Below are 13061 nucleotides of genomic sequence, written 5' to 3' on the forward strand. Positions count from 1 at the left end.
GAGAAGGAAATGAGTGCTGGAGCGATACTGCCTGTCTTCTCCCGCCACAGACTTTTAGCAGGGGTCGTGCCACCCACTTCTCCTATCCCCCCTCGCCGCTGGCTGCAGCACGAGTCTGGCAGCTTCTGTGTCTCTTATCCCCACTGTCCCCCATTCTCCCCCTAAGGGAGAGAATGAGAAGGGGCAGAGCCAGGGAGCTTTGCCCACACAGGCAAGGCCGAGCAACAGACCGGCCCCAGGACTACCTGCCTGCCCAGGTGTAGCCTCCTGAGAGGGAAGGAGATCCCTGTCTCGTTGGAGCTTCAGTAGTTTTGAGTCTCTCTGTTAGAGACACTTAGCCTGTGTCCCAACCAATAAAACTATTTCTTACGGATGTTGTACAGATTATTAAGCTGTCATATAAGGATTTGTACACGATAATTTCTATATTCTTTAAATTCTATGTCCCTGCTCCAATTTATCTCCTTTCTTCCAAAACAAGATGTGCCAACAGTCCCCACCATGGTCAAACATAAGTGTCCCATTATGGCAGTGACCTCATTTTTTTTTAAAGCCCCAAGCTTCAAAAAAAGTCAAGAACTTTCCATCTCTTGCTTCTCTAATGCCCCCATATCCAGTCTCTTCCTAAGGTTCATCTTCTTTTCCTTTAGAAAATATCCTCTGCAATGATACAAATGAAAATGAAATTTTAAAATTCTATTTGTGATTATCCAAACTTAAAGGTTGGTTTAACAAAGAGTGATGCATTATTTAGCCTGCATGTGATAACATTCTTCTGCAATTGTTGATGTCCCCTTGAGGGGGAAAAACCCAGAAGAGCAGACCTCAGGAAAGTGGAAGATTCAGGTAACAGATATGTTTTGGCTCTAAATGTATCCTGAATCGAACATAGTTTTGTATTGTTCAACACAGCCACCCAGAAGAATATTCTGGTGACTAAACGTGTCTCTCCAAGTACCATAAAGTAGGTGCGCTCATGAAGTAAGAGCTTGGCCTCTGTGCCCGGGTTCTTGGAGAAAACGAGCCGGTGACGGACGGAGCTGAACTCTGCCGCACGGACACACGTGCTGCCCTCAACCCAATTTCCAGCTCTCCTCTCATCGTTTCCCTCTTACCCATGATGCCCTGACCTCTTACCCCCCAATGATGCAAACTCAATAAATTCCTCAAGATTTGGGCCTACAGTTTTCTTTGCCTTGATTCATGCTTTAAAATCTGTAGTGTTTAATTTGGAACCTAATGAAGTTGCCAATAACCGTTTCATATTTCATCTTGACCCTCGGGAGCTCTTTCCCACGGCTTATGCTTTCCTTGCAACTCTTCCCGTGCTAGGCCTACAACAGGTGTTTAATAAATAGATCTGAAAATTGGATAATTAAAAGATATGGATCAGACTTCTTTTCAGTGATATGTAAATGATCAGTGAAGAACAAAATAGAAACCCATTTCCCCACTGATTAAAAACAATTCATAAGGGTGAATGAGTTTGGTTTTCTCACAAAAGGACTTTTCAGATGAGAAGCTTTTTTCAATTTCGAGCTTTGCTGTGAGCAGCGCTTGTGACATTGAGCACAGAGGTCCTCCTTTCATTTCACAACTGCGTAATCTGAAAATTATTAAGAATAGCTCTTTCTCAATATTTTTTAATCATGGGTCAACTAAAAACATCACCATCAATTTGTTCAGCCCTCCTTCGAGAATCTCGTCACATGAAACACATTTTAAACTATCTTTAGGTCTTGAGTTTTAGCTCCATTAAATTCCTGTCAACACATTCTTTTGTTTTTATGGAAATAGAAAGACAATTACATTTTTTGAACTCTTCCTGCCAACATGGAAAAAAACTAAGATGGGAAACTCCTGCTGCTATTCGACAAATAACTTGTAGGTCTCTAAAAGCTATTTCCCTTCGATGCACGTAAGTGTGAGAAGGTGTATCTCAGCAAGGAGGAAACGTTCAGGATCTGAGCGGAAGTGGGGTTTATTTCGAGCAGTAATATTTCATTGAGCTTCTGGAGCTACCGAATGAGAACGACCAGCTCCTTTCTAATTTATAGTGTGTCCTTCAAGTCTGGCTGCCTGTTTAGCCACAGGACCCTTTGCGGGGAGAGACTGATTTCCTGTGGCTCTTGGAGGAGCCCGGAAAAGAACTCTGTAGGGATGCTGGGGTCTGAATTTCAAGCAACCCAGAATGGAACCCAAAGCATTTCAGATGAAGGGCTCATCCTGACATGTAGAATGCTCAGGAAAACATTTAATTAACCCACAAAACTCCTCTAACACTTAATTTTGCATTCTCCGTTTCAACTTACACATACTTCCTGTTAGAAAAATAGGAACATTTTGAAAGAGAAATATATAGGCTAAACTTCATAAACTTAAAAGTGCAAAGTAGTGAATACTTAAGGGAAGTGGGAAGGCCTTGGGGAGAATCTAGAAATAGATTACAACTTAGCAGAGATGGTTATTAAATATTTACTTTTCCCCATTAGCTTAGAGAAAGGCAAATTTTCCCTCTGGCAATATGAGTCTCATTCCCAATGACAGCTGTGGCCCCGAGTTCCTGCGGAGTGAGCTGGTGCCCACCAGGCTGGTCAAATGGGGACAGGGGCAGCGATGGCCTCGGCTGTCTCTCCCACTCCCTGCAAGGAGGTGCTCCGGGCTGTGCGTGAGGAGACTCGTGCACCTTCCCCCGGCCTGGTTCGGCTTTCTGAACCCCTGCACTGAGAAGCGCCATGCTTCCTGCGTTCCGGTGACGTTCTCTAGCCTGACTTGTTAACTCGAGTTTAAACCACCCACGCTTGCTGGTCTGACAGCAACAAAGCAACTTCTGGGAAACGTTATTCAAACATTCTCCCCTCCTAACCAAAAAAAGAAAAGTTACGTATCCTTCATTTAGCAGCACTTGGAAATGAGGTGTAGAATCAAAATTTCTCTGTGTGATATTTTTCTCTTAAGGTATTTTTGAAACACTTTCGGGGTGAACACTCCTTTGAAATGTATGCTGAAAATGCCTGCCTGCCTCGGGGGCAGCGTGCAGAACAAATGTTGAGCCTCTTCATGATCTCGGTTGTCACTGGGAACAGCATCTCTTTCCCCCTTGGCAGTAACTCGGTGAGGTTCTCAGGGGCTTAGGAACGTGGGTCTTCCACGTTCCTAGGCTACGATACTTCCTAACTTCCTGAATTGCTTTATATATATATTTTTACAGTCTCAAAATATACTTTTTTCAAAATACCTCTGTTCATTATTTTTTAGTCTATTGTAGAATGCAGAAGCTCAGGGAAAACAGGCTTATTTTGTTTTCTATAAGCTGCTTTAGGGTAAGACTCTCTGAGCATGGGTCTGTTGAGTCCAGGGAGTTCATGGATCTTAGTAGATGCTCAGAGCACACACAGCCTCTTCTCTTGCATCTTCATTGATTCTCTTTGCAGGTGTGTTTCCATGACTGAGGCTGTTGGACAAGTGTCCCCTGTAACTGCGATGTCACTCATACGGCCACATGCTGTGTGTTTGGACTCAGGGGCTGTGTGTAGCTCATGGCAAGAAGGTAAAGCAAACCTTACCTTTTTGTACAGACTCCTCAGATCTCGATACTGCCACATGCTGTTTAGGACCTGAGATGCGGCCTTGACCACTTTCGGAGAGTGTCTGGTAAAGAAAAGACAGGAAATGCAAGATGTGAGTGGAACAGCTGAGCTTCAAAGTGACGCAGCCTTGTCAGGGAAGGTCAGGAATAAACATCCACGTGGCTTTTCTGGCTCTTTTCCTCTCAGCCTGGGGAGTGCAAAGGATCGTTCTACCAGCCCCCAGCCCATTCTCATCAACACACCCGTGAGGGTGAGAGACAGGAACGCACGACAATTTGGCAGAGAACTTTCCAAATGCAGACGTAAGAGTGGTGGCATTTAGTCAGAACACAGACTTAGCATTTGACTACAAAAATGAACAGAAAGAAAAAAAAATAGTGAGGAGGAAGGGCCAGATCTAGGGGCTTTAATGGAGGTGTAGCACACCTGTGTAGGAAGAAGCAGAAAGATATTCACGGTCCCCCATGAAGCACAAGAGCATACGAGGCGTTGCTCCACACACCTGCGTGACTGCAGGGAGTTGTTCTGCATTTGCTGTTCGTGCCAAGCACAGGAGATCAGCAGTGAATGCCAGTGTGTGCACACACTCTTGCGTGTATACAGATGAGTGCACGTGAACGAGCACTTAAAGTTCTGTCCTCTGGACCACAGTGAAAAACCAAGGTCCCATAAAGCCCTGGACTAGTGGTTCTTACCCATTATTTGATTCATGCCTTTGAGATCCCAATGATAGTATAACTAAATATTTTGTCTTTGGGTTCAGTGCCAGTCTGTACCTCAAAATAGAGGCCAGGTCAATAACTCAGTGTTGATTTAAGTCAATCAAATTCTGGGCAGTCACACGGACTAGTGGTCATGGAAACTATTAGCTATCTGTGGATTCTGAATTCTAACAGGCTAGTTTCACAACCTGCTGCATAACTATAGTGGCCGACATCGACATTTGTGGGCTATCTCAGGGGCTGGCATGCTTTTTCTGTGCCGGGTCAGAGAATAAATATTCTTGGCTTTGGGGGCCACAAAGTCTTAGTTGTACCTACCCAACTCTGCAATTGTAACATGAATAAGAGTCATAAAAGTAATACACAAATGAACAGGTGTGGCTGTGTCCCAAAAAATGTTACTTGCAAAAAACAGGTAGTGGGTGGGATTTGGCCTGTGGGCCAGTTTGTGGACCCCTGATCGATGTGAATGGTGACTCCTGGTGTTGTCCAGGATACCACCATTTATGAACACTTCACTGTGATGACCACACTGAGGTTGACAAGGGGTGTGGTGGCCCAGAGACCCACTGAAGAGAACACAGCATCTGAATAAAGGTGCCTTTGAAATAAGAAGGCCTTTGAGATAGAAAGTGAGCAGCTGGTTAGATGGGTCAGGGTGTGGCTGGATTTGAGAGCCACAGCAAATGGATATCGTGAGGACCTGCATTTCCTAATGAAATTATGGGATGCCAATACAACAGGTGGATAAAATGGCAGCTATTTTCCTGAGTGTTCATGTCTGTCATTTAGACCAACTAAGTTTAATGTTTTTTCGCCCATTCATTTAAGGGCAACGGTAACAGTCACTCTTACTGCTATTATTACCGAGATGGAATTCAACTTTGGCTGTGTGTGAAAAGGGATTGATTATATCAAGTATTTTAAAGAGAAAAAATATAGAGTTCTTATAAATTCTAATTTTTTTTCTCTAGGAAAGATTAGCTACATTGAAATAACATTTTCTTTTACTAAAATAAATGGTTGCTAAGTAATTTCACAATTTATGATAGTATCATGCTGTAAATGTAAAGGCACATCTCATTTTATTATACTTCATTTTGTACAAATTGCGTTTTGCAGAAGTTGCATCTTTTACAAATGAAGGTTTGGGCAACCCTGCATCAAGCAAGTCTGTGGGTGCCGTTTTTCCAACAGCATGTGCTGACTTCATGTTTCTGTGTCACATTTTGGTAATTCTCACAATATTTCAAATTTTTTCAGTATTATTATATCTGCTATGGTGATCTGTGATCAATGGTCTTTGATGTTACTACTGTAAGGTTTTGGTGTACCACGAACCTAGCCTGCATAAGACAGCAACCTTAATGCATGTTGTGTATTCTCACTTCTCCACCATTCCCCCTTCTGTCTCCCTCTCCTCAGGCCTCCCTAGTCCCCGAGATACAACAATATTGAAATTAGACCAATTAATAACCCTGCAATGGTCTTTAAGTGTTTAAGTGAAAGGAGGAGTTGCACTTCTCTTACTTTGAATCAAAAGCTAGAAACGATTAAGCTTAGTGAGGAAGGTATGCCAATAGCAGACAAAGGCTGAAAGCTAGATGTTGCGTCAAATAGTTAGCCAAATTGTGAATGCAAAGGAAGAGTTCCTGAAGGAAATTAAAAGTGTTACTCCAGCGAACATATGAATAATTAGAGAGCAAAACAAGCTTATTGCTGATGTGGAGAAAGTTTAAGTGGTCTGGATAGAAGATAAAACCAGCCACAACATTCTCTTCAGCCAAAGCCTAATCTGTAGACCAAGGACCTAACTTTCTTCAATTCTCTGAAGGCTGAGAGGGTGAGGAAGCTACAGAAGAAAAGTCTGAATCTAGTAGAGGTTGGCCCATGAGGTTTAAGGAAAGATGTCTCCACAACATATTAATAACAGTGTAAGATGAAGCAGAAAGTGCTGATGCAGAAGCTGCAGCAAAGTTACCCAGAAAACCTAGTGAAGATAAGTGATGAAAGTGCCTACACTCAACAACAGATTTTCAATTTAGATGAAACTGCCTTCTACTGGAAGAAGATGCCATCTAGGAATTTCATAGCTAGAGAGGAGAAGTCAATGCCTGACTTCAAAGCTTCAAATGGCAGGCTGACTCTCTTGTTAGGGGCTAATGCAGCTGGTGATTTTAAGTTGAAGCCATTGCATTTGTACCAAAAATCCCAGGGCCCTTAAGAATTATGCTAAATCCATTCTGCCTGTGCTCTGGAAATGGAACAACAAAGCCTGGATGTGACAGTACATCTGTTTACAGCATGGCTTACTGAGTATTTTAAACCTACTATTGAGGTCTACTGGTCAGAAAAAAAATATTCCTTTCAAAATATTAATAGTACTGCTCATTGACAGTGTACCTGGTCACCCAAGAGCTCGGGTGGAAATGTGCAAGGAGATTAATGTTGTGATGCCTGTTAACACGATATCCATTGTGTAGCCCATGGATCAAGGAATAATTTTGACTTACTCTAGTCCTGTTATTTAAGAAATACATTTCATAGGGCTTCAGCTGCCATCTATAGTGATTCCTCTGATAGATCTGGGCAAACAACATTGAAAATCTTCTTGAAAGAATTCACCATTCCAGATGCCATTGGGACCATTTGTGATTCACAGGAAGAGGTCAAAATGTCAACACTAATAGAAGTTTGGAAGAACTTTATTCTGACCTAATGAGTGACTTTGAGGGTTTTAAGTCTTCAGTGGAGGAAATAACTGCAGATATGGTGGAAATAGCAAGAGAATTCAAAGTGGAGCCTGAAGATGTGACTGAATTGCTGCAATCTCATCATAAAACGTGAATGGATGAGGAGTTGCTTCTTATGGATGAGCAAAGAAAGTGGTTTCTTTAGATGGAATTTACTCCAGGTGAAGATACTGTAAACATTGTTGAAATGACAACAAAGAATTTAGAATGTCACATAAACTTAGTTGATAAAGCAGCAGCAGGGTTTGAGAGGATTGACTGCAATTTTGAAAGAAGTTTTACTGTGGATAAAATGCTACCAAATGGCACTCCATGCTACAGAGAAATCTGTTGTGAAAGGAAGAGTCAACTGATGCAGCAAACTTCATTGTTGTCTTATTTTCAGAAATTGTCACAGCCACCCCAGCCTTCAGCAACCACCACCCTGATCAGTCAGCACCATCAACATCAAGGCAGACCCTCCACCAGCAAAAAGATTATGACTTGCTGAAGGATCAGATGATTGTTAGGAATTTTCAGCAATAAAATATGTTAAATTTAGGTATGTATATAGTTTTTGTTAGACATAGTGCTATTGCACACTTAATAGACTACAGTACAGTGTAAACACAACTTTTATATGCACTGGGAAACCAAAGACTCACTTTATTGAAATATTTGCTTTATTGCAATAGTGTGGATCTAAACCTACAATATCTCTGAAGTATGCCTATATTTCCTTTGACTTATAAACAGAGAATTTTAGATCTTTTCATGAATTCAGATTAAGTACATTTTATTCTTATATAATCAATCCTGACGAAAGAGTAAATGTTATGTTTCATTGTATTTTATAATTGTTAGCTAGATATTTGTTCATGACAATAGTCAAGTGACTCTAGAGGAACATATATTAATATTCAGGTAGTGACAGTGCAGCTGAAACATATTTAGTATGCAAAAATTCCCCTGGCACAGTGTAGTTTTTTGTTTCTACCTCTGGTTTATTTACAAAATAGAAAGAAACTGTGAATGTGTAGTGAATAGCATGTTTTAACCACTCAATTAAAATGCCAATACATCACAGTGCTATACTAGCATGTGAAGGTCAAAGAAACATTGCTTTCTTTCTTTTTAGACTTTAATTTTGATCCATTTACTAGACTGGCGCCATAGAAACTTCTACTTGAAAAACTGTAACTATTGATTGAAGGACTTGAACAATTGAGTGTTTCTAGTGTGACAAGTGATTATAACCCAAGCCACAATACACAGTTCTTTACTGACAGTAACAGTTGAAACTGTTAATAGCTTTTCTGTCTTATGACAAAATGCAGTGACACATTCAACACTATTTTCTATATAACTGTTAAAATTGGAAAAAACAAATGTATTCTTGAAACAGATGAATACCATCAAATGTCCATAAGGGGTGTTTAAAATGATGTGCAAAGAATAAGTTATCAAGACTTCAAAATGGTGAGTATAAGACTCCTGCAAGAGTTAATAACAATTACAAAACCTCTGATCTTTATGAGAGCTGTCGGATCAAGGGTGGCTGAAGGTTTCAGCTGGTGCAATTCTTTGAGGCTGTTCACCTCCACCATGCTGGTGGCAGGATCCCAAAGCACCAGTCCCAGTGGTTGTGTTCCCCAGACAGTGAGCTGTCTAGTTCCAATAGATTGTGGCCGGCAACTTGCCAATCTAACTCATTAACATCACTGCATATTTAAGCTTGCATATATTCAGAAATAAAATGTATAAATATACAAAATGGAGGATCATACCTGGATACATTTCTTCTATCTGTGTTTTCCCGTGCTATCTCAAATAAAAATCAAGTTTGAACCAAACTTATGTCTGAAAATAAGTTTTTAATGACAATTTAGGGTGGACAGATTTGCACACATTTTATAAATTAACTAGGGTACATTGATATTCCTACCATTCCAAATGATTAAATTATCCCCAATTCCAAAAATTCTATTTTCAATAAAGAATTTCTATTTTCTTAAAACATGCTTAAAAGTCCCTGGGAATCTTACTGCATACACACATAATAGGATTGTATGATAAATGGTGAGTTTCATGCTAAGATTTGGAGCAATTCTTCTGGATTCATTTTGTTTTAAGAGCAGTGACAAGCAATAATAAAATTGAAGTGTAGGTAGGAGATGAGGATAAATGTTGTTATAAAAATCTTGTTTTGATCCTCAAATTAGTCAGTATATAAAAAAAAAACAGATAAAGTACATGGAAATGTGGATGAGACTGACTAAGCAGGAGAACTATAACTGGGAAGACGCTTAATTCCATCCAATTTAACACTTCTTATTAAACTCATAAATCCGGGCTGTTGGCATTGGAAAAAAAGGGAAAGGAACAATGAGACAAAATAAGTGACTATTCCATAAAGGAATTTTCAGTCAAATTAGAGGGCGTTTATGAGATCATCTGCAGTGAAAAATAATCTTCCCATTAACCACAATGAGGGTTGCACCAAACCTAACAGGACCATGTTCTGGATTGGCAATGTGTATACATCTACTTCATAGATGGTCTCCTCAAATTGTCTTTTAATTACATTCACCAAATAATTTTCTTCGATCATAGGATGGATTAAAGCATCTTTTCTCTGTAAGGCCCCTTTATTGATGCTTACCTCTGTAGGGATGTTCATACAGTTGGAGGGAATTAATGCATGCCAGACCACTCCTCAAAGCTCTCTAGTCTTATAACTCAGAGAAAATACTTTAATCTTTGTATGTCTCATGACTACAGACAAATATATCAGATTGTTTTTGTGGACTATGGTTTCATAGTGTATGTAGGTGTGTATGCTTAAAAAATCATTACCATATTAAACCCTTAATGCTCAGAACAGGTAAGCACTTCAATTAGAGATGCCAAAGGTCTACTGAAGCTATCTAAGGAAGAAAACCATGTAGCTTCCTGCCTATGTAGTACAGCATTTTGTTGTAAGCACAATATCATAAGATATAATTTAAGTCAACAATCTACACTGCACAATTATTACAGAAGTCCAGTGGGGCTTCTCTACTTGACATAAGAAAATATTCAAATCCAAATGCTGAACTGTTGATTGAACCTTTTGTAAGTCTCAGCGTGCTTAAACAGAAACCCTGCGTCTTCTATAATACAGTGGTAATATCCTGAATTAAGTGAAATTATGAGATAGAATTATCAAGTCAACAAGGCTGATCTCTTTTTATCCCATTTGCATGAACGTCCTCTTTCCTTACCACTAGCCTCTCTGCCTGGGAAATTCCAATTCATTCTTTAAGACTTGGTTATCACTTCTCCCAGGAAGCATCTTGTGACAGCCCTCCCTTAGTTTTAGATTGGAAAGTATAGGCATAGTGACTTGTTAAATTAGATAATTTGCACCAAATCTCATAGCTAGTAAGGGAGGGTACCGGACTAGAACCAAGTTCTCTCTGACTCGGTCACACTCTGTCTTCTCCCCCATCCTTCCTGCACGATGACTTGCTATGACCTGGTGGCTACCGTGATACTGGTAAGGTGGACCTGACCTGGTGTGCAGAGCTAAAGAGGCACAGAGCCAGAGGATGTGGAGACATCAACACATGGACCTCTGACCACGGAGGAATGACAACAACAGCAAAATACCTTCATGTATGCAGGTTAAGCTAGCGTCTCTTCCATGCTGAAGAAACACTAGCATGCATGCTGGATTCTCAAGTCTCCCTTAACAATGCTGCAGTAGTCACTAGTCACCAAGACAGGAGGTATTTATCAGATCAAAATTAGCAAGAAAATCAGCTTTCATTGTGCAATGGGAAGACTGGAAACCATTTGCCATTTTTCTTCTCTTGATTATCAGAGACATATGCTTTTCAGTGACATTCAGTGGCATTACCCATAAGCAGGAGATGACAGACACACTCAGAATCAATTACACCAATATAGAGATACGTATTAGAGCCAACACTTATCCAACAGATGGGAAGTCACCAGCTAACTTACTTATCTCCTTTGCTTTTGGAGATGCCAACCAGCTTCTCGATGCCGCCGGCATCCCGTAAGGCCTTGGCATTCTCCATGTTCTTGGTGATCACTTCATGCAGGGTGCAGCAGACAGCTGTCACGGTGTCATCCGACATGGCCTTGCTCGCGGCGTTGTTGCTGTTGTTCCCGCCTGGGAGCCTGTGAACTAGGTCTCGCATGGCGTATTTGCCTTTGGGAAAGAAAACAAAGGGAAGAATTGAAAGGAGGCCAAGATGGGAAGAGGGAAAGGGAGAGGTGGGTACAGGGGAGGAGAAGCAAATACAAGAGGCCACATCCATGCAATATTGTTTGTTTCCCAACACTGGAAGTTCTCCATTGGGTAATTCTAGACACACACACACAGAAAACGGTATTTCCTCAGGTCGAACGCATGTGCTTTGGGGCTAGATTGATGCTGTGCGATTGAATCACTGGAAAGTTATTTCATGCCTCTAAGCCTCATTTTTTTCAATCTGTAAAGCAAGACACTAATGGTACCTACCTTACAAGGTTGTTGTAAAGAATAAATGAGTAAATGTATGGAATGCATGTAACACATGGGGATTAATAAAGACACAGGACTCAATAGTTATTAGCTGTTATTAGTTTCCTACTTGATGTTCACAGAAGTTAAGAAAATGTGTGGCAATTCTAACAGAGGCCTCAAAAATACCTCAATGGGAGGTATGTTGGGATCTGTACTTTTGTTTTTAACAAATAAGAGTCAAACCACAAATATGTGGAAAGCACGATCGTATATGTGAGTGCTGAGTTCTGACACCTGTAAAGAAAAGAGAAACACTACAAGTGGGAGAGATATGTGACTAGGTGTCCTTTGAGCCACGGTAAACCGATGATCTGGTTGTCTCTCTGATAGGATTTTATTGTGTGGTTCTACCATATAACATTTACTAATTTGGCATGTTTTTGTGTGAAAAATAATAAAATAAAATCTGACTCTGCTCCCTTAATTCACTTTATCATTATTAATCTTGCTACTACCAATGATAAAGGTACTTATAATGACAAATTTATGGAGCACTTTTAGTTTACAAAGCACTCCAGGCATCACCAATAACCCTGCAAGACAATTAACTTATCCCACCTGCAGCTTCCAATTCTGTTCCTTTAATTTACTTCTGGAAGTAAATGAGTGCCTGTAGCAAAGTTGGCTGTTCTTAAATTTTTCAGATGGAATTGGCAAGTGTCCAAAGTTAGAGCCCTTCCTTGTCTTCGTTCCCCCAATTAGACATATTTAGCTAGCTCCTAAAAGCTATTTAACATATTTTACCTCCATACGTACCTATAAATGATATCTTATGCTGTTTAATTCTCTGCATAGTGCCTGGCAGTAGGAAAAGGAATCCAGTGGGAGCAGGTGATGATATCTTAATTTCAGGCAGTAATAAATAAAACACAGGCCCTTGTATCCTATGTTTAGGTGGCTTATTTTAGCGTGGACAGAAAATGCTAATGTTTAAATTACTGAAATAGAAGCATCTTCATTCACTTGATGATAGCTGAGGAAGTGTCTAACAAAAATAATTTGCCTGCAAACCCCCAAATGTAGCATATTTCTTTTCTAATGACAGCACCTAAAATTGTTTGAAAAGGATAGAAGGTACTTGGTACATGGATAGTCCTCTGAGCAACTTGCTTTATCCATTAATCATTAAATCAGACTCAACTCTGGCTAAGAGTTTACTTTTGTTAAGCCCAGCCTCCTGAGTAGCTGTAACTATAGGTGTGCACCACCACACCCAGCTAATTTTTAATTTTTTTATAAATGGGGTCTCACTATGTTGACCTGGCTGGTCTTGAACTCCTGGCCTCAAATGATTTCTCTGGCTTTGGCGTCCTAAAGTGTTGGCATTACAGGCATGAACCACTGTGCCTGACCTAATGTCCTCTTTTTGAAAAAACATTGGTCCCTAAAAACACACACACACATGCATACACATGTACACATGTACTTCAAATATTTGCAA

At 40.4% G+C, this 13061-nt stretch overlaps 1 protein-coding gene across 3 annotated transcripts in view; it reads right to left on the minus strand.

Annotated features, from left to right (window-relative positions):
• CTNND2 (catenin delta 2) overlaps positions 1 to 13061 on the minus strand; it is an 818722-nt gene that overhangs the window by 36572 nt on the left and 769089 nt on the right. For all 3 annotated transcript variants that reach the window (XM_045566311.1, XM_045566312.1, XM_045566310.1), the window contains 2 exons: positions 11053 to 11263; positions 3567 to 3651 (listed from right to left, as the gene is read on the minus strand). In XM_045566311.1, the coding sequence (XP_045422267.1) occupies positions 3567 to 3651; positions 11053 to 11263 (296 nt within the window). The remainder of the gene's footprint in view (positions 1 to 3566; positions 3652 to 11052; positions 11264 to 13061) is intronic.

The sequence above is a fragment of the Lemur catta genome, chromosome 12, assembly GCF_020740605.2.
Source record: "Lemur catta isolate mLemCat1 chromosome 12, mLemCat1.pri, whole genome shotgun sequence".
Classification (NCBI taxonomy): domain Eukaryota; kingdom Metazoa; phylum Chordata; class Mammalia; order Primates; family Lemuridae; genus Lemur; species Lemur catta.